Source organism: Sturnus vulgaris, chromosome 8, assembly GCF_052056855.1.
Source record: "Sturnus vulgaris isolate bStuVul1 chromosome 8, bStuVul1.hap1, whole genome shotgun sequence".
Lineage (NCBI taxonomy): Eukaryota > Metazoa > Chordata > Aves > Passeriformes > Sturnidae > Sturnus > Sturnus vulgaris.
The window spans coordinates 14086514-14112495 of record NC_142250.1 but is presented as its reverse complement, the minus strand read 5'-3'; the positions used below and the strand labels follow the sequence as shown (position 1 = coordinate 14112495).

At 40.2% G+C, this 25982-nt stretch overlaps 1 protein-coding gene across 1 annotated transcript in view; it reads right to left on the bottom strand.

Moving 5' to 3' along the window:
• ZCCHC24 (zinc finger CCHC-type containing 24) overlaps positions 1–4660 on the bottom strand; it is a 106518-nt gene extending 101858 nt beyond the window's left edge. The window contains exon 1 of the mRNA XM_014889482.2: positions 4235–4660. Within this exon, the coding sequence (XP_014744968.1) occupies positions 4235–4474 (240 nt within the window). The 5' untranslated portion in view covers positions 4475–4660. The remainder of the gene's footprint in view (positions 1–4234) is intronic.
• Between the last annotated feature and the right edge of the window lie 21322 nt (positions 4661–25982).

The window sequence follows — 25982 nt, the reverse complement described above, 5'->3', positions numbered from 1 at the left end:
CTTTTAATCATGGCAGTTCTCAAAGATATTGCACTTAATTTAGGGGGCCAATGGCCTGATCTGGTATAGCAATCCTTGTATTCTTCTGATACTTAGAGAATGGAGATTTTTTTTTTAATCTTTTAATTATCTTCCTAATTACTTCATCTAGGACGAATAACACATATTTCTTCATCAAGCATCAGCCTAGTGTGTACCCTCGTAATACAGTGAAACAAGAATACGGACAACAAGTTTGTCTGATAAAATATATTTTCTGTAGAACTGCCAATTTCCTTCCCTACATTTTTGTTCTTCTAGTGTTTCATCAGTTTTTGTTGTTAGCTTATCAATGTCACTGTCTTCTTTGTGAAGCTACCTAATCTATCCCAGTGTTTTAGACCTGCTTCTGTTTCACAGGGATTTGAATGTTATTTTCCACAGCACATTGAAAACTTTTTTTAACTCCATACATTTTTCTTTTCGAGCAAGTGATCCATACTTTACTGTAGCAAACTAGCTGGTGTGCTCTCATTCCCAGTTAGTTCCCCTCTTGCCTATAAGAACTGGATCTGGAAGTCTCCAAGTCAGAAATGGTAAAATGGTGATTATTTTCTCATCCAGTATGTGCAGTTATTTGTTCTTAAATCCGTATTTAGATCCAGAAAGTGGCTGCCATAGAGGCTTCTAGAAGAAATTTCACCGCTGAAAGACACAGAGTAAGGAAAAAATTTAACTATGATATTATGATAACTTCTTGCTGTCTCCTCTTGACCAAAGACAGTATTGACCTGGTAGGATGCCTCCTCTTAGTGTAGAACGATACCTTATGAGTTTCCTGCCCCCTTGCTCTAGGTTTTTCAGTTATCCCCCTCAATGACAAAGCCACAGATACCTGGCTGTGTCTCAAAGGCATTAAATTCCATGTAACCAGCTTCACAACAAAGCCTCAAATACTTGGCCGTGATGGATGGTGTTATAATGAGGGTGGAGCTCAGTCCAGTGGCCAATTTATTGCATCTTAATGGTCTAACATGCTTTTATTTCATATCTAGGACAACAAATGCTGCCATAAAGTTTGGTTTAAAGCAGGTCTGTTTTGCAAAATGAGTCTTGCATACGGAACAAAACACTCATTGTTGCTTTACTGTTTAAACCTTTATTATTGCTTTTTTTTCCTTGGTACAATGGGCTTTTATGCACCAAACAGCTGTGTTCATCATGTTTATTTAGAAGGCATCCATTGTAGTGGAAAAAGTCTGGAGGACAAAAATCTTGAAGTACAAGACTACTCTGTGGGTGCTGGCACTTTTATTTTTTTTCTGTCCTGTTCCTTTGGTCAGTATGCAAGTCACATACACAGGCACTGCCATGCAGACTTGCAAACCCTGTATAATAGCAACTTTTCACAAGTGCTGTCTCTTATTCCAAGTGTTCTTCTCCAGAAATTTTCAATTGCAAGGCAACATACAGGACACACAACTATTTTACACCCTATGATCCTATCATTTCTCAATCTGTTGCTATTTTGGACCCTCATTAGGTCACTTTCCAAATATTGTGTACAGCTATGTGTCAATCATTGTAACAGCTCGGCTCCAGGCTAAGCCAACCCAGGACAAAACCGTGAGAGGGAAAAAAATGCCAACCAAAGCAAGCACTGTGTAGAAAACAGTCAACAGTTTAACTGTGGAAAGCTATGTGTTGTTCCAAAGATAGCATAAGCCCACTTGCTGCAAAAACAGCATACAGTACTAATGCTCCCTGAAATAATTTTACACAGTTGAAATATGTAGTGTATACCCAATGGCATCTGCAAATAAACAGATGTTAGAATCTCAAGAATTAAGAGCATGACATTGTCGGAAACTCTTGGGTGATTCCTGCCAAAAAGCAGTCTAGTTTCCAGTTTCTGGAAAGAACAGAGCATCTAACAAATTGACAGAACTTCTTTTGAGCCACAGTATCTCTAGCACCTTCTAAACTCTTGAATGAAAGCTGCTGTTTAAGCAGGCAGTGTTAGCCTGGGAAATTAAAGGGTTTCCTACTTCCTTCAGGGTATGTTCAACAGGGCAGATGCACGGCCCTGCCATAGGAGATAGCTGTGCTCCTTTTCCTCTTTTCAGGCTACCATGTATTAAGACACAGCTCAGGTAAATAGTGGAAAGATAGAAATGTCTCCATCAGCCACATAATGAATGCTATTGTCCCAGGCTGGAAAATGAATGGCAACAAACTACCATGCTTTATCTTTTAAAAATAATAAAATATCAGTGTAGAATAAAATAGCTTCTTATTTCCTGAGTGGTGAATGCTCTTGGCTTTCTACACAGCTGGTATTCTCAGTTGTTGCTGCTTTCATGTGCCTCAGGAAAATGTGATGAGGTTAAAAAGAGCAGAATAAAGTTACAGCTAGTGGCTGATAGGAATCCACACAGAAGGTGACTTCTAGGATCTGAAAACAGCACAGCTGGGAGGAGGCTGCACAGGGACTGACTGCTTGGAGCTGGGGCAGAGACAGGGGCCTGAGGAAGGCCTGGCATAACAGGGAAATTATTTTCCAGAAGAAAGAAGAAAGGTTAGGAGGAAAAAATGGAAAGAACTATGAGCCAAGTGGAAAGGGAGTGTGACAAAAGAATTAGCCCCTACTTGCACAGAGTATTGCAGAAGCCGAAAATGAACTTAGGGAACTGTCAGGAAGAGAAAACTGTTTCTCAGAGACTGTTTCAAAGGCCTCCTGAATGCAGACTCCATTTACTTGTTTCTTCCTTTTTCTCCCAAAAAATAAAGGACCTGCTGTGAGCAGAATGTATCCTGACTTCAACAAATAGGGGCCTGAACAGAGACCCAATCTGGAAACCATGCTGGCCGAACTCCCGCAGGCTTGCTGCTACCTGGGTACCATAAAGCTTGTAAGCCAAGCAGGAAGGGGCAAAATCAACAATTTGTCATCAACAGGTAGGTAGCTAATAGTTTAAATTGCACTGCCTTGCTAATCTTTTTGCAAAATCAATGTGCTTGTTAGGTCTAGATGCTGTTAAATTGCCTATGTCATGTCATGCTTAGTAAGACTTAATCAGGTTGAACGGGTTTTGAACTACATTCTCTCAAAAATAGTGCCTATTTTGAGACTGGATGTGCTTTGTTAAATTCTTAAAGAAGAAAAGAATTTCTAATTAGAGGAAAACGTGTCTATGTCACTCTGGCTCTTAAGTGTTAGCAGCTCTACGAGAGCAGTCGGGAATTTGATTTGGTTTTAATTAATAACTCCATAATTTTTCTGACAGAACAGGAGGATGTATTTAGACCGAGAATACATTTAGAGTCGAAGTTTAACATAAAAGGCACTGGAAGGACTCTGAAATGTCATTCTGTGGCAGGTTGGGAAGTATAGTCCATCTGACCATATCAAACAAAGCCGCTGTTGAATGCCTCCGGCAGGAGTGCCACAGTAGGGTGCCAAAGTGTAGCTGGGTGTTTCTGGAGAGGCTGGGAGCTGTGCTGTGTGATGTGCCACCTTGCAGTATCTCCACACATGTGAAATCCCTCCAATGCAGAAGTGCTTGACCTCAACAACTTCCTGTGACAGGGAGTTCCATAGCGAATTGTCTTTGCATACCCCAGGTTTTTAGCTTCCTTCCCTTCGGTTACATTTCGGTTTCGCGTTATGGAACGTGCACGAAACTTTTTTCGCTGTTTTTACCACGTTCCTGTTTATATCTCTTCCTTTCAAATAATGCCTGCCTTTGATCTCTCATAAACCATATGTATTCTTATATCAAGCTTTTTAAGTAACACTTTGGGGAGGGGGGAAGGGGAGGGGGGGGGGGGGTGACGGCGGCGGCAGTATTTTGGTATTTTTGCACGTTACGACGGATGTAGCACTTTTTGTGTGTCCTGCCCCCGTCCCTCCGGCTGCGCACGGGAAATCCGTGTAACCATTGACCAGACTGTCAACACGGGCGCCCCGCGCCGCTGGCGGGCGGCGGGAGGAGGCGGCGGCCGCGCCAATGCCGGCGCCTCGCCCCGGCCCTTCAGCGGGACGGGCAGCGAGGGAGCGCCGGGCGGGAAGGGGCCGGCCGGGCAGCGGGAGGACAAGGAGCCTGCGGCGGGGAGCGGGGCTGCCCCGCTTCGGGCGGGCTCGGTGCCGGTGCCGGCCCGGCCCGGGGAAGGGGCAGGAGGCTGCCGAGGCATCATGGCGGTTGTGGCCCGGGGGGGGCCGGGGGCTCCGCGCCGGGCGGCGCGGCGGACTCACCTCGCTCCGCTGGAGCTGGAAGAAGCTGTTGAGATAGCTGGAGCTGAGTGAGGAGCCCAGCTCCGGGGTGCTCTTGGTGTAGCCGAGATCGGGGTGCTGGGACGAGGAGGGCTCGGGTCTGAAGGCATCGAAGGCGCTGGCCTGGTGCGTGTCTTGCAGCGAGAGATAGACCCAATTGAGGAGCTGGGCGGGCTGGTACACGGACGCGGCGCTGGTGTCGATGGTTGACAACAAGCTCATCTTTCCCTCCGGCTCCGCCGGCGCGGCTGGCCCCGCGGTGCCGGTCCCCCTCCCCGCGCTCCGGCAGTGCCGCTCTCCCGTCCCTGCCCGGGGCGCTTCCTCCTGGCCGCCCGGAGGAGAGGACGGGCCGGGGGCTCGCTGCCGCGCCCCGCGCCGCTCTCGCTGCCCTAAGGCCGGCGGCGCCCGCGCAGCCCCAGCGCTCCGCGCAGCACAGGCATCGCTGCCGCCGCCCGCGGGCTCCGCAGGAAACTTTGTGCGCGCTCCGTCCCGGCCGCTGCCTGCCCCGCTATCTGTCTTTATTCCCACTCCCGCAGGCAGCGGCGGGGAGGGGCTGCCGGCGCTCCGGCGGCGGCGCCGCGCCCCCATAGGCCTCCCGGCCGCCGCGGGGGTGCAGGGGCGTCCCGGCGCCGCTCCGCCCCCGCCCTGCCCGCCGAGCGCGGCCCGAGGAGCGTGTGCGGCCGCGGTCCCGCACCGCTGGCCACCCGCCCGCCTGGGTCGCGCCGGCTCTCTCGCTCGCTCCCCGGCCTTCCTTTTCCTCCTTCCTGAAGATTTTTGCGCCAAACGCGCAAAGCCTTCCCGAGGGCTCCTCTCTGGGCCCTTTTGGGCTTGTTTTTAACTCGACAACTTTCGCTCGGCTCTTGTCAGCCCGCCCTCTCTTTTTACTCTCATTTCTGTTTCTTGCTGGTGCTGGGAGTTCATTGGGATCTGAGGCTCCTTCTCGTTAAATCTCTGTCAGAGCTCCAGGTTTACGAAGCCCCGCTGAGGTTGTGCCAAGCCGTGCAGAGTTAGGGTTTTCCAAATAAGGCAGGCAAGCGGCGCGATGTTCCCTTTGAAATCCATCTAGGTAGCCCTGGCGTGGGCTCTGGGGGAGCCTGGCTGTGGTGGGATACCCGGGACTTCAAGCTGAGTAGGCCTTTTAAGGAGTCGGTAGCACAAAAGAGGATGATGAATGATTCCTCTTTTAGGAAGGAGCCTGAGTGGGTAAGCTGGTAATTACAGTTCATAAACTCTTCCCTGCTGCCTTCCCTGCGATGAGTGGAACAGGGCACCTATTTCTCGCTTTGGTAAAAACACCGTAGTAATCAAACTAGCAGTTTTCAAAGAAGCTCCCAGGAGGTACCTTAAAAACTTTATCCTAGCTCCTTGTTCTCTTTGCCAAGTGACAAAAGGGTAAAAATTAATGTGTCTTTCCAGTATCGTTTTGGAAAAAAAATGCCTTCCTTACTTAGATAACAGAAAAAAAAGTCTGACCTTTGAAACATCAAAGTTGGCATTTTGGTTTGCTGTAATAAGTCTCTGCCAAGATAGTAGAAAAGTCACTGTTCTGAAAAGGCACGGTTACAAGCAACAGAAAATGGGGGTCAACATGCACACTAGTAGAAAATGCTGTTCAGTTGTCAGCTGCAAACACCAAAGATGCATTCAACTTTTTAGAGCTGCTAATTAGGGTAGCAGAACTATCTGCTTGCAGGAATTTAAATGCAGGTGAAGATTCTAACTTTACAGCATTGCAAGGTCAAGCTTAGAACTGCTGAATCAAACTGAATTCCTTTAGTGAGGTTACTTTCTTTATTTCTTTTTTCTTTTTCCTTTTTAGTGACAAAGTCCTTGCAGCACAAATGCAGTTCACTCCTTTGTACATGCTTGATTTTTGAAGCCCTTTCAGTCACATCTAAACGTGTGCATCAGCATGAGAAGGAGCAAACTTCTGCCAGTGTCAAGGGTCTTTCTTTATACTCTGTCCACAACAGAGATCATAACAGAGGAATTCAATCAAATTGCATCCCATACTCAAATAATTGCATAGTATTTTAAAGAAGGAAAAGGTGGATGAGGCTTAGTGACTTAATAAATTGTGAAGAAGGATTTTCCATGATTTGCTGGTAAATGAAGAAAAACCCCAAGAAACAGATATCACATCTGGAGGAACTTGCCTTTCTGGCAGATGGTATTTTAAAAGTCAGGATATGGTAGAAAGTCTAGAAGGGGGAACTAGGCTGAAGCTGCTTGTTTTGTTGTTCTGGAGTTGTTTTGTGGCATGCTAATTCCTTCCTTAAAGACAATTTCTATTCTTACCACTTCCCTCTTTTACTTGTTAAGTTAAATACATGTATTTTTATTTGGCAGCTCCACTGTTTACTCTCTTTAGTAAGATGCTGTGAAGGAAATGGCAATTCTGAGCAGGCAGAAAAGATAACAGGGTTCTTGTAGCAATAGAGGTCAAAAGCAAAGATAAAATTAAGAGGGGTCAAGGTGCTGCAATGTTTTGGGTGAAGAGTTTTTAGTATATTTTGATGCTTTTTCCCCCTAAATTGAATATAGCTCTTATTGTGGGTGGTTGGATTGCTTTAGTTAGACAATACAGTAGAGATTGCTGTGGGGCAAGGGAAGGTGGAATTAGGGTGCATTTATTGCAGCAGCTGCATTCATCAATGCAGCAACCCCTTATGATGTGAGGGGCACTGTGTTCTCCACCAGGTGCATTTGAACACAGAGCTTTTGGCTGTCATTGCCCCTTGACAGTAGCCCTGTCAAGTAGGCTTCTAGTAACCATGCAGAGGAATGAGTAAATTGAATAGATGCTTTGTTTGGCATATCAGGAAAGAGAAAGGCTGCAAATGCATGCATTATGAGGAGCTTAACTGAAAAGCACCCATTCTTTGAGGTTCAGTTGTCACCCTGATCTCCTGTGCAGTTTCTTCTGGAAAACAGTTTCAGGCAGTTCCTTCCCATTTCTGGATTTAGTACTGGATTTTAATATTTTAAGCTCTTAGCTTAGAAGAATGCTGCTGCCATACTTATTACAGTCCACTTAAGTTCAAGATAGCCATTTTTTCATTGGAAGTCCACTCTTCACCTCTGGGAGTCATCGATAAGTGAGGAGAAGATGGATACAAATGGTCTGTTTAGCAGAGACATGAAAGTACAGAAAAAGGTGTTAAGGTCAATTGAATCTATTCTTCTCAAAAATACTTGAGATAAAAGTGCCCAACAAGGTAGTCTGATGGCTTTGAAATATCTTTCAGACGTGCACAATATCTTCCTATTGATTATTTTGGGATGGAGTATAAGTGACATCAACTATATGGATTTTATATCAGCCTTATGTTGACAAAACATCTGTGAATTCTCTTGGTTTTATTTATGAGTACTGCTAATGAAGTAAAAAAATAACTGGAACTTTAACATCAAACTTTGAGTAAATTGAATGGCTTAAGGGACTTGAAAAATCGAAACCTTGCAAAGGCAGACACAGAGACAGGATTTAGCTGCTTCAGTCCTATTTTTCAGGTAGTGGGTGCTCATGTAATTTATCCAAAATCTCCTTATAACTGCTCACTCAGCCTGTCCCCTTAGTGATCTGGACATCTTGTGTTTCCAGCCTTCCCACGGCATCCTTGCAAGAGTGAGGAACGTCATTTGCCACTTCTGGCCAGGACTTGTTTTATAATCTAATATATTTATGTTCTTGCTTGCAATGTTCATACCTTTAGATGATGTCAGCCTTTAAACTATGTATATGATTTTAATTATTTAAAGAAAATTTTTGTAGTCCTCCATCTTTTAAAAATGAATGTGCCCTACTACAAATATCCTGGATTCTTGTTCTTTTAAATGTGTCTTGGTCTGAATTGCTGTCTTCTTAGTCATCTTCTAGATTAGATGGGGCTTCAGTAGGAAAATAGAACAAATACCCAAAACTGCCAATAAGACTAGAGAACACGGGTAACTTGAACTGTATCCTCCAGTTTGTGTAATCAGGATATACATAATGCAATAGGCCATTTGTCTGCAGTGTAGCTGGAATATTCCAAACAAATGTTTTTCATCTGCTGCAGCAGAGATTCTTATCTTATTATGAAATAATTTTGCTATGCAGTGGAAACAGTGTAAGCACTCTTCAGATTATGAGAAGGCATTTCAGCAGAGTTGTAAACTGTGAAAGCACATCTGCATGTAGCATTTGTGAGTTATGGATGTTAAAACCACTTGTGCTCACTGTGTAGGTACAGCAGTTCCACTGCCAGCAATGAAACGGAGCATAAACCAAAGTTAGTCAACTTGAGTCTAGGGAATGCTTGTGCTTGGGTATGTAACGCTGTGGATTTTTGCACCTATCTAAAGGATCAGCTGCAAACCAGTACTTAGGTACAAAAGTAAAAATTCCTATTTCTTCTTCCTATGCTTTGACATAGAAAATCCTGGAAATATGTGGATATGAAGGTATAGGTCATCCATATGTAGAACGTTAGTAAATATATACCATATGCGATAACGATTTGCTGCAGATAGTATGTGAAGCACAATTCCTGCAAGACTGTCTCAAACCACCAAGTAGGTAATTGGTGTAACAGATCCTGTTGGAGCACACAGATTATTCTGCACCTGGCCAGTTTGTGGTTTCAAGTTTGGGGCCTCCTTGCTTGCCCTCTGTTAAGATGTCAGTGCATTGCTGAGTAATTGCATGAAATAAGCCCTGGATCGGAGTAGCTGTGTGAGAAATATTGGTTTGATCCTTCTGTATTGTTTTACAAAGCTTCCTGTACCTTCTTCAGCTGCAGCAGAGTCATCTGAATTGTTCTGTTATTTCAGCTTTGAAAGGCAGTATCTCCTTGTTCCTAGTACTGATCTAAAAGTTTGGCATCCATGTCCAAAACAGTAGCTGAAGTGTCTTGTTCTTCCTCCTTAGCCCATCCTAACCCCTTTCACTTGCTTGACCTGGGAATCCAAGAGCAGGAGTCCAAGGAAAGAGCAGAACAAATGAGAAGAGCAGTAGCATTTAGGGAGAAGTGGATGCAGGGGAGCCCATCTGCCTTACCTGGAGGTGTCTGTGTTGGAACAGCTGCTGATGCTTGCTTCTACAGCCAGAGAAATGGCAGGCAAGTGGGGAGGCCCAGGGATTTTGTGTCATCTGGGGATCCCTCTAACCTGCTTTATGCCATAGGAGACCCTTTACTGAGGGCTGAATGGCCTCAGTGCTTTGTTCCAGCTGAAGAATACGTTAGGTGCTATTTATGAAGACCTTGGTGTTAAAGAATGCAATAAAAATCCTCAAGCAACTACCTAAGGAGGGAAAGGAGGACTCCTTACTTGATCTTTTTGAAAATGCATGGAGGGTTTAATCTGCATGGTTTTTGTGTGTCCCTTTACTGCATATAGTATCTTTGCCCATCTACTTCTCTCACCAAATCCATAGTACTCCAAGCTCCAGGAGACAGAGATAGTGCCTAATTGTTTCCCACTTCTCTGTTTTTCCTTAGGAGCTTCACAAGATTTTTTAATTCCAATAACTATAAACCCTGCTTGCTGAGGTAGAACAAGGCTTTGAGTTAGAGCAACTGCAGGAGGCAAAAGGGAATGCCAGAGATAGAGGTACACGAAATGGTGATTAGTGGATGGCACAGGTCATGGTGGTGAAGATGGAAATGGCAAGAGGAAACTGTTGGAACCTGCAAACAGAGTGGCTGTGGTGGGATTGGAAGCTAGGATTGAATCTACAATTGTCTTTTGATTAATGGAGTATTTGACTGCTTTTTGGAAATGTCCTTAAGTCAGATCAGGTCTGTAAGCAGTATTTTATTCATGGTATGGTAACCTGCTGGCACCCCAGCCATCACAGAGCATACCACTACTGCCTGTGTCAGTGTTGCACTCTCACTAATATCTTCTTATTGCTTTCTTCACATACCCAGGATTGTCTGTGGGTTCACTTTTTCTATTTTATCCCCTCTTTCCATTAGGCTGGATAACAGAATGACTTTTTTGTTCATGAGGGTATATAACTTATCCATGCTGAGCTGCCATGTTAATTCTAGAGTAGCCTAGAATTAATTGCCAATCTTACTTGGCACTAACCCTGTTGCAGGGAAGCTTGTTTCCTAGGTACTTTGAGTCAGCACAATATTTATATCAGACTTGGAAACTGTCCAACCAGGTTTCAGGCAATTCTTTAAATAAAAGGAATGAACTGCAGATGTCTGAAGACACAAGGTTTCTATTTTCTGCATCTTGGACCTCTGTCTCACACAAGGCCTCAATTCTTGCCTCAGTCAGCTCACCTCACACACCTATAGGATTTTCCAGGACCATCTGCTTTTGAGCTGTCTGATGCAGGCAGTGGAATGACAGTAAGTACCAATTCTTTTACAGCTCTGTGCAGGAAGAAGCTGTTCCCTGCTATCACCCCACCAAGGGCCTAAAAGTCATCAGCTTTTATAACACCTATGTGCTGTACAGGTTTTGGATTAGACTTACTACATCAGTCCTAGTATTGGGTTTTATGAGAACAATGATATTGGTGCAGACTTAAATATGGACTAAGAAATTCTAGTAAAAAATACTTTTCCATATATATATACATCTGTCAATCATAGATAAAAATCAGTGATATTACATAAGGTAGCACTGCTAATGGAACACTAGAACTGCTTAAAAACATTAAAAACTTTATTCTTCCTTTTTAATCCAGGGGTTTTTTTCACCTCAATTAATTGACATACATAATTCTGTCTTGCATGTATGTCTTGTTTAGTAGAAGCACTACATTGCAGTCACCCACCAAGAAAATGGAAATATTCACAAGGGAAAAAGTTCTCTTTTAAAACCTGTGTCAAAACAATTCTTGGTATAAAGTTGCTTGCCCCTACTCAAGTCCTTATTCATGTTAGCCCAGTTTAATATAACTGAAGCCAAAACATGAATTTTCTAGCAAGACATTTTCTTTGTTTCTTCAGTACAATCCTAAATAAGAAAAACGAAATTATAGTGAAGATTACAGTAAATAAATGAAACAGATGGGTATAGGCATGTATGCCTTAGGGAAAAGTATACCATGCTTCTTGGTATAAAACTGGAATATTTTGAACCATATCATTCTTATGGAAATTTTTCTTGCCTGCTAACCTGAAACTTTATTTATACTCTGTGTGTTGGCCTAAACACTACTGCAGACCCTCACAATGAACCTCTTAAGTTAAGACTGGTGCCAACCCGCCAGTACTGACCTGACCCTGTCTAATGCAGTGAGACAAGTAACTTCTTCTCCTATAAAGGCCTGAACAAGCCTACTAGTGTCTCTATCTGAAACACAGCTGTTAATTTGGAAGTGTTAACATGTACCACCTAGTCCTGTGAGGATGGGATTAGCCAAGGGTATCATTAACACTAATAACTTGTTGAATGAAAAATAAAAATGAAAGCTAAGGAAGTCTGCAAGGGTGTAATTGCTCCAAAATTAACTTTCCAATATTTCTACCTTATGGAATGCCATATTTGCTCAGAAATGTAGACAGCCAATGAACAGATAATATGTTTATTGATGAACAAGTGGAAAAAGCATAGCATTTATTTTCTCACCTTTAATATTGATGCACCTTGTTTTCTTTCACTTGTCTCAGTCCAGGCTGTAGGCCAGGGACAGCTACAGAGTGTGTATGTGACTGTGTAGCTACAAAAACACATTTTCCAGGTCATTTGTGTCCACTTCACCTTTTCTGCCACAGTATCCCTGTCACTGAGTGGAACATATTCATCCCTATCAGCACTGTCAGAGACATTCCTTGAAAGTGTCAAAAGTGAATTGCTAGGTAAATAAGGACATGAAGGAATGGGTGGATGTCCCAGTGTAATCTTAGTTCTCACCTTACCATAGCAAAAGGTCTTGCACATTTTTACCCTGGGAAATATAAAGGGTAAGTATAGAAAATCATGATTTAAATCTTTCCTTGATGGCTTACTCCTATGCTGGTTGCCTTTCATGCCTTCAGCTGGAACATCTTTCAGGAAAGTGGCTTCAGCTCACTAGCACAAACACCAATGCTGTTAAAGGGGCTGTGTTCCAAATGAAATTATTGAACATATGAAATTGTTGAACCGTCTTTCTGTAGGTCTAGCTTGTTTTTCTTAGTTGCTAATGTATTTTGAATCAAGGACATGGCAGTGAGTAGGAGTTCAGCTGCTAGTCTGTGTTCATCTTTGTTGTCTTAGGCTCAGAGGAATTAATTTTAAAATCCCTTCAAATGTTATAAATGGGTTATTATCTACCATTTTAATAATTAGAACACTGTCATGTACTTCCAAAAAAACAGATGAAAATTGATTTTTATGGTCTGAAAGTTGGGGTGCAGGGTATTGCCCCTCATTAATGAGAACCAGAGGGCTCCAGGGTGTGACTGAAGGCTCTGCAGAAAAAAGTTCATGTTCTGCTTTATCACCAATGTAACATGATATGTGCTCATATATATTGTCATTTTGCCTCTGGTGTAAGCATGTGTGTTTTGACTGTATCTATATCAAAATATAGCAAAGTGGGGATGACAAATAGTCACATCCCCAGTGAGGCACAGCACAAGAAAGGATCATGCTTTTCAGCCTGTTTCTTTCTAGGTCATGAATGACTTGCATGAAGATGTCAGCATCCTGCATCTGTTTCCCTATTTTGCCAGATGTCTTGAGGTGAGATAAGAGGATTCATGCAGCTAGGAAAAAAACCCCACAACCACTTATCTGTATTATGGTTTTTATTGTGTTAGCAGAAAAATATCAGGCATCCCTTGGTGACCTGAATGTTACCAAAACGTTTCACTTGTCTAAATTTAGTAAAGAATTCAACAATACATTAGAAATAAATTCCTTTATTTAATTTCTTTTAAAACTTTCCCCTTGATGAACCAAAAATATGACTGTGCTGTAATTATTACCAAAATTATGATTGTCTTTAAAAAGTCTTTTGAGAAGAACTGACAGTGATAACTAATACCCCCAGTAAAATGTTGTGGTTTGGCTTTGATTTGTGGTTAACTGTGGCTAGGGTATCAGCTGGAGTAGCAATTTGCAGAAGTACTTCCAAAATAATAATTAATTTTCAGCTGTAGTTGGACAGTTTGAGCAGGGTTCAGATTTGGTTCTATTTTCTGTTCTAAAATACCTTTATCTGGTACTGTTTGTACACTTCAAAGGCTCTCTTTTTTCCTTCCACTATCATAGCTATGTGACTAATTCTTTCATAAAGAATGGCTCTAGAAGACCAATAAATAAATAATTCATGCTATACCCCATAAAGGTCTGCTTTCTGGATGGCTTGATGGCTGTATGGTAGCAGGAGACTTGGTTACATTGGGACATTTTTAAATTAACAGTCACCTTTTTAACATGAATAATTGCTTTTCATCATAACAACAGCCAGTCTGCAAGGACTAATTAATTCAACTGAGTTACTAGAGATAGAGCTTAGTCTCCTTGGGCTCTATAATACGTTTTTAATCAGACTACTATGGTTCTGTGGTACTTGCATATTCCATTGAAAGCTTGAAAATCACTCAGTTATAACTCAGTAGAAATTGAAAGAGTGATATATCCTGCCTAGGTGTCTTAAATTTTTGGCTTCTGGTAATTATCAAAGTTTGGGGGAAAAGCCTAATTCTTTTCTATCTGCTTCTCTAATCATTCACTTTTCCTTAATGAGTTATTCTTTATCAGTAAATTCTTTTTTCCTTTTCTTGGCCTGTAATAGTTTGGGTGCTCATTGTTTTGAATGTCTGTTTGGAGAAATAACAGTCCAGCCCAAGGGGTGGATAGCAAATCTGTATTAGTGGTTTGGGTTCTTTTAAAAGCATCAATGGATCTGGCATCCCTCTCCTGCACATTTTTGTGGTTTTTTTCTCCCTAAAGCAAGGTGATAGTCTTGCCATCTAGACCAGCAGTCAGAGCACAGATTTGTTTATCATATGCTGTGGGCTCTGAGATGTGAATAAAAAAAACTGAGAAGAGCCCCAGCAATATTTATGACTTGAACTGCTCTCCAGGTCTGGACTAAAACATTGGCATAATATTCTCTAGGTGAGCCTACCTGAGACCAGAGCATGAACTCCACTGTTCCTCTGGCTTTCCTCCTTTCCCTTAAGAGAAGATGAAATATATTTCTGTTACTTTTGTGCTGGTCCTGGGACTAAATGCAAATTCCTGCCTTTCCCCTTCCAATCCATTTAGGATGTACTATAGTAGTTCTCCCCACCTTGTGTGGTTTTTTTTTGTTGTTGTTGTTGTTGTTGGTGGTTTTCTTTGTTTTGACTCTTTGAGGGGGGGTTTGTTTGTTTGTGGGGGTTTTGTCTGGGGTTTTTGTTGATTTCCTCACCCAGCTATACAGCTTTTTATACTTTCTCTTCTGTAGAGGCATGAAAGACAGCTCTCAACCAAGCATTTTTGCTAGCAAGGGTATCAAAATGGTAAGATGACCCCCCTCTGTGTTTTTGAAGAGCACAGAATATTACATGAAAGCTTGCCATACTGGCGTTTCAGGAATCACAAAATGTTTTCATGCTGTGATACCTTGAATAGTTTGTCTTTACCGTTTGTATTATTTTGATGTTTCTTTTCTTATGGAGGCTATTTATCCTTTCTATGAGGCTTAGTGGCCCATTGCAGTACTGATGATAGCTTGGAATGCAATCAAAAGTATGCATTATTTGTCACAGGACAGTAAACACCACTAAGTCAGGATTTTATCAGTGGTGTGAGACAAGTTTCAGCCATCAAGGGAAAAAGAAATTGCCCCTGTATAATTATTTTCATGCTCTAAAATAATGTTTTTCTTCAGTGATCCTCAACTTAATAGTACTCTTGAATTGCTAAGTCCTTTATCAATATTTTAAAAGGGTTGATTTATCCATTTGCTAGGTGTTATTAAAACAAACTCTGTAGGTATATAAACTTGGACCAAGGAACAGATCTGAATGTGGATAAATGTGAACCCATAGCAGGAAGAGACAGCCAAAGCTCTGGCCTCCAATTTCCAACTCCAATCACTAACCCACAAAGCAGGGACTCCATGAGTGTGCTTTAACAGTGGCTGTTCTTTAAATACATCCCCTTCCTTGAAAAAATGGTCTGCATTTGGGATGCAAAGTCTTATCCTGCCTTTACATTTGAAACTAGAAAAAATGTTGGTTAAAAAAATCCTAGTCTGCTAGTCTGCTTCCAGAATTTTTGTCCCACTGAATACTAGTCCTCTTTAAAGGGCTGACTAAAATCTGGACACATGAAGAATATTTCTCTTTTATTTCATTGGGGTTTTTTTTTACCTTTGAACTAGTTTTCTGCCTTTTCTAATGAGCTGACTTGACTACTAAAGCTGCTGGCATCCCCCAGGACTGGAGAGCAAGGAGGTCGTCTGAAACCTTCGCTTTAGGCTGCTTTGCCACATGAATTTCAGGAGCATGGTTTCCACTGTTTATTGGAACTGGGATTAAGAGTGGCTGTGTTTTGAGTGACAGAAGCTACTGGGGAGCTCTAAAAGCCTTCATTTAACTTACTCCTTTCTTTTCACAGCACTCAGACAGTGCTGTAAAGTTGCACCACTGTTAATGCAAACAGCCTTACTGCAAAGCAGTGAATTTAAAGCACCCCTCTGCCTTTTGGCACCTCAGCATTCGGGCTGGGAAAAGCTTTAAACATCAACCCCACCCACTGCCTGTGGAATACTTGTGGGGAACAAAAATAAGGTTTTTCCTGTTCTTCCCGTGACCAGTTATGTCTGTTACAGACACTTCACTGCACAATGTCAGCTAATGCTGATATCCCTTCAAGCTAAACAGATCACCAAGAGAAGGCAATGAAACCCCAAACCTTCAGCAGTGGCTTTGGATCCCTGCAGCAGCCAGCGTTTGTTTGGCCACCTGTGTGTTTGTGGCTTTTAAGTGACTGCCCAGGCCCTGAAGTTTCAAGCACAAGCTAAGAATTTATTCTGAGCTTTGCGCTTTAAACATTTTTTTTCACTTAAAGTTCTTCTGTTATTGTTCAACTTCTGCTCATGCAGCAATATAGGTACAGGCTAAATTGGGATATTGGTGTTTTTGGAGGACATTGTTAGAATTAATGCAAACCAAAAACCAACAAAACCCCTCTAGCCTGCAGTGAAAAAGCCACTTTTGCTATACCTTACCTGGAATATCTCCAGCTCCCTTTTTTTCCACTGGCTGATTTTGACAGATTCCCAGAACTAATAAGTCACCCTCTTCTAACAAGGGGAAGGCTCTGGATCTGCCACAATCACTCCTAGCATCCTGGCTCTATGTGGAATGCTCCCACATCCTGGAAGGAGTCCAGCATCTGCTCTGCAAACCACAGTGCATAGTTTTGAATGTTATAAATACTTTCTCAAAGATTTACTTTCTCGAATATACCTGTATAAATGTTCATAACTTAACAGTTCTTACTGGCATATAAAGCAAAGTTATTTGCCTTTCACTTTACACTTGATGCCCATTAACATTTTTCTTGAAAAATCGTATTTTAAAATAATTGATTTAATAGTACTACACTCTGCCTTTTTGTGTAATGAAATCTTAAATATTGAAAGTGTATTTCAATATAAGGCAACACAGAATGTACTTTTCCTCTTGATGCCTCTTATTCCTCCACTTCTCTTTAAAAAAGAGTTCCTTTGCCTATTTATTCAGAGCACCTTCATTTCCTGCCTCTCTTCTGCTTTCCAATCTCTAATAAATGTATCAATAATTCAATTACTAAATAGAGATTGGGTTATTGCAGTATTATTTTTTTTTTCATCTGTTGAAGAATAAATTTATACAATTTCTTCCCTAGCAGGAAGAGACGTGGATGTCTCTGGTTACATGCATGTGTGCTCACAACTATTTATTTTCCTTGTTAATATTTGTGAGACAGCTCTTCACAATGCCTTGTGAAAAAGCACATAAAACCGTGTTATTGGCTGTTCTGTTAACTTATTAGTGTAGTCAAATTGTTGAAGGAGGGAACAGATTTTCTTTAAAGAAACCACACTGCTTTGACTGAGAAGCTATTGCTTTTTATCTCAATGGTGGACTATACTGTCTTCAATAGTTTTTCATTAGTTTCCCAGTAAAATTTTAATGATTATTAAAAAGGAATTATTTATTATAGACTGTGGTTAGCTAGAATTTCTCAGGTATTGTACACTATGAGTCTGAGTTGACTAAGAAGTAGCTCTGAAAAACTTTGTCCAAGTAGACTTCCTACCTTTAGCTATCTTTTTTTTTAATATATTTTTTGTCCAACATAGAAGGAATGTGAAGAAAGAAGAGTTTGGTGTGGGATAAATATTTCAATCGTCACTTGATGAAAACTGATTTTGTTTGTTCTAAATTTAACAAAATGAAACATATAAGATGCCAGCATTTATCTCTTGGCACTTCATGAAAAAAATTACAAATTTAAGAATTTAAAGCAGCTACGAAATTTTAAAATGCACTGTTAGCACAATTTTGGGTTTTTTTAAACTGTTATTTGCTTTCTTTAAAATCCTACAGAGTATTTTCTGCTTTGAAGAAGTACATTTTGAAATATCTGAATTTGCTTCCTCCCAGCTGAGGCTGTACCTGGCTTAAGCATAAAGCAATAATTGCTCAGACTTTTTCCAGCAGCATTTATTATAATGATCAATTTATTTGTTTTCAGGCTTTAAAGGTGGCTATTGGAATGGTGCTTCTTAGTTGTTTATTTTAACCATTGGTTAATCAAGACCCAGTGATTCTGTTGCTCGCTCTACAAGGACAATAAGTTCATTTCCTGGAAGGCTTTTGATGATCTGTTAGCAGATAACACAGCTATTCCTTTTCAGCTTTCACCTGAAAGAAAATGTGGTATAAGTGTAAAGGGCTGTGGTTCTTTTTCATCTTTTCAGTAACTTCTGATTATGTCAGATTCAGTGGGAAAATGAGGTACAAATATGACTGGAAAAAAGTTTCTAATTTTTAAGAGAAAAATAGTATCTTGCCAAGGACAAATTGCTAAAATATTATTTTTCTTCTTTGACTATCCTGTCCAATATTTGACACCTCTTATATTTTTGACATTTTGCTTAAACTAGATAGTCTTGCAGAATTTGTTCAAAATCCCTTGCCTTAGCTGTTAACCTGGTGATATCTAAAGGGAATTCATTAGTCACGTGACTGTGCATGAGCCTGCATTTTCTTTGCAGCTCTTGCTCTGCTTCTTAAAAATAATCACTGGTTACAGCTCCTCAGAGCTACACAAAAGCCTGAAGTTTTAGCTATAGATTCGAGATGCTGTTAAATTTCACAGCTGTTGAGATGAAGTGGTTTAGTTCAGTTTAGCCTTTCAAGTGTACATGTCAATGGAGGCTATGTCTTGGCAGAATAGGAAACCATATATATTTATCCTTTGGCCAAGGGTTGGCCACAATGCAGCTTATATAGACAGTGACACAGCAGATCTTTCCAATCAGTAAACCACAAACCTTAGTCTTACTCTGTAGGACCACAATTTTCCAGTCTAAAGAGAAAATCATGTAATTCTGACAGTGTTTATCACACAGCATCTGTACAGCCTACAGGATGCCTGAGCCAGATGAATGCACAGGCACTTGTCTTTTGGAGTTCAGACTATTTGCCTTAAAATATCTGTTTTTAACCTTAGCTGCAATAGATAATAGTCAACAAATTTCTACATTTAATTATTTTGGCTGCATGTTATTCTATACACCTATTAAGCACACTGTAAAATATTTCTTGATGCAATGTAACCTTTTTGTAATTACATGTTATGACTTGCTGATGCATTCTTTATCTAAGAAAGAAGAAATTTCTCTTACTTTTTGCTTTGCTGTAGAAGTACAAATTACTTACATTCATAAGCAAAACCAGGGTAAGTGAAAATCAGTAGTTCCATGTTGAGAAGTGAATTTTGGTGTCAGTACTACGACAGTGGGCCTCTGATAAAGGATTGTCAGTGTTTCTAAACGGCTGCAATTTAAAAAAAAACAAAAAAACACAAACTCTTTGTTCCTCTGCAGGGTATTTAAAGCATTTTGTGTTAGTAAAGCCTGCTGTTTTGAATGAGTTTCATATCAAGACCAGAAAATACATGACGAGGATTTATTAGTTTTGCAGCAAGTCAGACTTTGGGAATGTTACTGTTGTCTTCTTTGTGCCTTGGATAACTGATCTGCAGGGAAAAGGCTATCGACCTATTTCAGAAGATTGTTTTAACTATAGATGTGTTACTGGCTGTAAATAAATTTGAGACCTTGTAGGAACACTTTTAGAAGTCTGATTTGTCACAAGTGATGTTTTGACCATTTTTTCACTTATTATTCATTGCCAAATTCTCTCCTCTTCTTTGGGGAATTTATTTTCACTGCAGAATCTACCAATCTTTTCTTTCTCCCAGCCTCCTTAAAGAGCTTGACAAACTAAGAAATTTTAAATCTTTTAGCTGCTGAAGTATCTTCTTGGAAATGAAACTTTGAAAAGTGTGTTACTTCTTGGATTAAGAAGGGCTGCATTGTTGGATAGAGAGCTCCCATAAAAGCTGCATGGAAGCATCTCATAGCAAACAATGGATACTGGGAAGGAAATTAACAGTGATCCATTGATTTCTTACTACACTTCTGAACTGTTTGTCTGTTCTCAGCTTCTAAATAGTGAATCAATACACAGTCAAGTCTTGATCTCATAGGATAATCGCTGGTATGCAGCAGCACATCTTGTGGTTAGGGCAATAGAGGGGACTTGGGAAGAACTGTATTCCTATTACTTGTTCAGCCACTGAATTACTCTATGGCATTAGAAAAGCCTCTTACTTCTTTCTGTTTACTTCCTTTATCTTTTTTTTTTTTTTTTTTTGGTTATGTTAGATTTTGTGGACAGAGAGGTCATGTCATACCTACATAGCTCCGTCTCCTATGTCTATTACTGCAGGAAAAGCAAGCTAATAGGTTTATGTTGTTATATTGGTTTTACTGTAGAGGAAGAGGAGGCAAAATTTATATGCTCTTTTAACTATTTGCAGGTTAATTCCTTGGCTTGACAGATGTTGCCGAGCAATTTCGTGGTGTTTGAAAAACAAAATCTATGATGAAGAGCAAAAAAGTCAAAAATTTTCCTTGGAAAAAAGCCCAAAACTAAATAAAAACCAATACCCAGCCAAAAAATAGAAGAATCGAGGTCAGAAATCGTAACTAGAAAAATATGATGAGCAAAAGAAAAAGGGAATGCTATATATTGTACCCAGAAAACCCACATGTATGAGTTTTGGTAGTCACATGTAGGTGTTTGAGAGGTGGCCGTCAGCAATATATGTTTTTTTTTGCCTCTTGTCTCTTCAATTTCTTAGAGGAGAGCTTTTAAACCTGTAAAGAAGTTTCATGATGGAACTCTGCCTAGTTCCAATCTCAAATACATACTCGTACTGATTTATTTATATTGCTCTGTGTCTGCAGTGGTATGTAGCTTTGTTCAGGCACAGCAAACCTGCTGATCAAGGTTTCAGTGGTGAGCTTCCTCATGAGCATTTTCTGGTGTATTTTATCGATGTGTGATTTATTCCCATTCAATATACCCAGGGTTTTTTTTTTTTTGGAACAGAATAGGAAGGAAAATCGCTGTTCTATCACTGCCAGCTGTTTACAAAAAGACTTGCCTAATGAAATGACTACTCAGCCCTACAGACACGGCTGGAACATGGCTCGCTTTGCTTGAGCTTGCATTTTAGCACTGGGTTTAACAGCTTTGCTGTGCGTGCTCATATTTCTTCTCTTCTACTGCTGTGAAGTAGCAACCTTGTTAAAAATACAGTTGATGTTACAAGATACCTTAGTGGATAGCAGGAGTTTGTGTAAAAAACAGAGTAAGAGCCTTCACCTCAAAATGCTTTGAAGAAGGTCTAACTCTTCACAGAATTTAAAGCTGAAAAAGGCTGTGGAAATGTTTATTCTGAACCCTAGTAAGCAAGATAGTATATTTTGCCAAGAATTGTATAATCTTTCTAGTATCTTTGGCTAAAAATATCTTCTTGTTCATCTTCTTGATCTGAAAAACACCCGTGCAATAGAAAAGGGCATCAGCTCCAGTGCTTAATCGCTCTCCAAATTAAAATTGTCCTCATCTGCTAGTTAAAGGATTTTTGGGAGGGGTTTAGGTTTTTTTCTGCTGATACTGTGCCACATTCCAGGCCAATTTGAGTTCGGGTTTTTTAACTACATGGTGCTTTATTTCTCTGGAGGTTCTTTTGTTCCATAATCATATTGACTTTTCGTTTTACTATATTAAATTGTTTAAGGCCCTTTATTAGCAAGTAAAAAATTAATTTTAGATTTTTTTTTAATTTTTGAAGTGTTTCATTCCTGCTACCCTGCTCTCCAAACTACATCTGGTCTTATTAAAACGTGGATGTCATCTGTACACAGTATTCTAGTACTGATACCATATATAGAGATAAATCACTTTCCCACTAAAAATCAACACATCTGCTTTTGTTTGTATATCCAAAAAACTGGATTGCCTGGAGCCCATGGAAGGATCATGCCGGTTCCAAACTCATTTTATTATGAATTGTAACTGCACTGCTTGCTTTTGGGTACCATATTTTGTACCTTTTTGGACTTGCAGGTATGTGTTTTTTTCCTACAGGTAATTAAGAGGTTTTTATCATCTGCCTTCTCCAAAAAACCTCAAAGTAGAACTTGAAGTTTAAGTCTCTAGAATCAGAATACTTTAATGGCTTCCTTTCCCCTCCTGTTTCCCTGTGCCTGTACTCCCAAAGCTGAGGACAGACCTTCTCCATGTTACAGTTTAAGGCCAGGTAATAATAACATGTGTTGAATTCCATACCTGCAAGAAGTGAATGGAACTCCAGGCAGGTGAATGGTGTACTGCAGGACAAGCAGTTGTTAACTTGTGACACAATTATGTTTATAACAGTTGTTAGGTTTATAACATTGTCATGTTTATAAAAGTTGAATTGAGGCAACTCTTATAGTATAAACTGACCAAAACTGGGCATATATGAGTAACAGGACTTGAGTGGAGGTTGAAGTTGGAAAGGAGCAAGGAAAGGCACCCAGGGTGTAGAGGAGTGATATTCTACCCCTCAGGGGAAGATCCTATCAAACATGTTCTCACTTTTCAAGATGCTTCCCCCTCACCCTACCTACTCCATTCCTCTCTTTGCCTTTGGTGCATATTATTTTTCAAGGCAATTTAGCTCATGAGCAGTATCATTAATAACTTGGTTCTTGCTCATGTTTTGAGGTGGCTTCATTTTCCCTGTTTCTTCAATATGACATTTTTACAAACTTCTGTATGAAAGAAAAAAAACAGGCTAGGCTTTTCCAAACCTGACTGTTATTCAGTAGGTTTCCATTTGGAAAGTTCGTCCATTCAATAACTATGCTGCTAAAAACATAAAAGAAAAGCAAGACCACATATATCTAGTGACTAATTTGAATGTTTGAATATAGAACAATGGAGACTGATTTTTTAATTCTATTTTTTCTTTTTTAAATTCAGTTTACTTGCTCCAGAAATTCCATTTTAATAGTTGATAAAAAGCAGGAATGTCTTTTCAAGCAATAAACTAGAAAGTGCTGGCTCATAGAGTAGTGCAGAAATGTAGGCCTATACTCTCTAGAATTGGAGAGAAGAGATGTTTTAGTCAGAATGACACCTAGATACTACAGAGCTTCCTTAAAGGAGAACTTAAGTTTTAAAGCTACACTTTTTCAAGCCTTTTAATTATTTTGTAATAATATTTCATACCCCTTGCACACAGAATGCAATTATTTGATGTATATGAAAAAAAACTACAAAGCAGAACTTGTCAAGAAGCATTTCTGCTGCAACAGAAGCAGCTAACTGCCATAGGGAAGCTCTGGAGGTCTCTCTTGAGGTACCCGAGTTCCTACTGTGCATCCTAGCAGCCTTGCTGAGGTGGTTTGCAGGAAAAACCCTAGTGAGAGACTAGCTCACATTCTCTAAGATGAGTGGATATCCATATAAACAAGACTTTGCCTGGCTCTTATAAGCCTTTGTTCTTAATGCATTATGAGAAGTAAATTGTTTGATTTAACTGCTCGGGACAGGAATACTGGAAAATGTAAAGCAAGGAGAAAACATGACACCACAGCTGTGCAAACAATGCTAAGATGTTCTTCATACCCTCTCCTCACTCACAGATTTGCATCCCCCTCCTCTCCTCACATGGTCAGAGAACACTAACTTTGATATACTTGATGTGCAGAAAATAGATACACGTCATGTGGTTTATTATGGGCATAAGTTATTAATGATTGTTTAAAGAGCATACTGAGACTCTTTCTGTTACAGCCCCTTGGGCATCAGCAGTAGTTTGAGTGTCCAAGAGGATTCTAAACTATGATCAGCACGACACATACCAGTAGGTGTATCTTCAACAGAGGAATTGCCATGGGGCTATTTTTAGTGTAGCTATCAGATATCTTAGGGTGGAAAATTGTAGAGCTCTCTTCCAAAAGATTCTACAAAGCCAGACTGGATGACCACAAAAATATAAGTAGCTTTTTAAGACTGTAGCAAGCATGAATACGTTCTCAGAGGGATGAAGGGGAATTTTTGCTAGTTGTACAGGAGAGGGAGGGACATGCCTTCCTAAAATTGTGGTAAATCATGAATTCTTTAAATTTGTTTCACAGGTTGTTTCTTTTTCTCATGCTTCACAGGGTCAAGTCCTAATATCTTCCTAATTTACACCTGTGTCATGTAATCCCCTACCTATTTTAAGCCTTGGCTGTACAGACTGAGCTGGTACATTACTGCCACGTAGAGTTCAGTGCCAGCTACTGAATGCTTTTTATTGAAATTTATACAGCCTGTGGTAATCAAGAGATCCTTACACAGGACTGATTTCACTAATCATGCAAATAAATCAGTGCTACTTTTTCTTTTTATTTTATATGCATCTTCCAAACAATAAAGGAGGGTACCATTAGTCATGTGCAGCTAATGCTAAAATAATAAAGTATATATGGTAACAGCCAGATGGGTTTGGAATATAGAATGCATATGCATATACAAATGCATAGGCACATACTCTGTGTAGCTACATTGAATTGTATGCTACTAAAGTATGCAATTTACTTTAGTATCTGCTAAAGATTGTAATGAGAGAAGTAACTATGCTGCAAAGCATGACATGTGGCTCCACGATCTTAATTTTAGTAATATCTAATCTCTCTGTGGCAGTAATGCAGCAGCTCAGTTTCCACAGTCAGGTGTAACTTCTCATTAAAGTCAGGCCTGACTACATGAGAACAGAAAAAACCCTGAAGATATTCCTGTAAAATTCCTTCCCAAACTAGTGTAAAAGCGTGTGCGAGAATGCTTGCTCAAAGGAACAAAAATCAGCTTATTTGAAGACAGAACTTAAATAGTCTCTTGCTTCACCAGCACTATGTCACTGATCATATTTTCTGGAAATATGCTGGTGGAGGTTTTCTGAGGTTTTTCTGCTTATCTTGGATATGGAGGAAAAAAGTTGGGTTTACTTTTGAAGTCATAATCTTAACAATTGAGTGGTTGCAAGATTCTAGTCCTCCATAGGAGTTTTAATTGCTTAGCCTTATCATTTTTATGCAACAATTGATACAAATTATATTCTAACCCAGGAATGATTGAACAAAGCTCAGATGTTGGTGAATGTCAGCACAACATTACCTTAAAATGTCTGTAGACTGATGTGCCTATATCCCACTTTAGCAAGTGAAGTGTGTGACTATTTCCTGCTGTTTGCAGATGCTGATCCATAAGGGCTCTTGCAGGTTAGATGTTATATTTTTTACTATTCATAGTATTAAAAGGAGTTATAGGACTGTAACTGTTTTATTGTCTATCTGGGCCCTCTCTGAAAATCAACATTTTGATGGTAATGTGATCTCCCCATTTCCTGTGCAAAATCTTTTACTGCGCTCCCCAGCTGGAATTTCTGCTCTTTCCTGTTTCAGGGTGTTCACATACAGTGACTGTTGGTATTTGTAAGTTTGCCTTTCCCTACCCTAAAGATTTTGTTGATAAAATATTAGCGCTCTGTGGCTTTATTTTCTTCCTTGTCCTTTGGCAGCTTTCCACAGCTTTTGGCAGTCCCAGCTCTTTGTCCAAGCTGTCCAGCAGGAGATATTCTCATTCTGGGTACATTTCTCAGAAAGGACAACTTTTGTTGCCTCTCACAGAAGCCTCATAGAAATCCACACAATGTTTCCTTTTCAACCAACAACCTACATAAATCTGTAGGTTCTAAAGGAATCTTCCTGCTATCAAACTGTAGCAGAGGTGAAAGTCATCTCTTTCACCTTACCCTCAACCTTTCATTACACACCATGTTAAGCAGTTAATTATCAATTTAGTGCAATTACACTGGGGACTGAAATTATTTATTTAATTTTTTTTTTTCTGCCAGAAGTGCTGTGGCTTAGTCTTGAACTGCAGACATTAGATGGCCTGTTGAATGAAAATCGTAGTGCTTATGGAATTATTACATATATAAAGTGGCTTTTGTACTTAAGCAGTAATAGGATCAGTAGTTGTGTCAATTTAAATGATAATTTATTAAGGACAGGATTAATAAGAGCTCACTTGCCTTTGGGAGTAGAGTTAGAATCTTGCTCAAAATCCCATCTAAATCTTCGGTGCTTCTCTTTTGCCTGTCCTTGTTTCATTTTGTTCAGCTGATCAATCAGCAG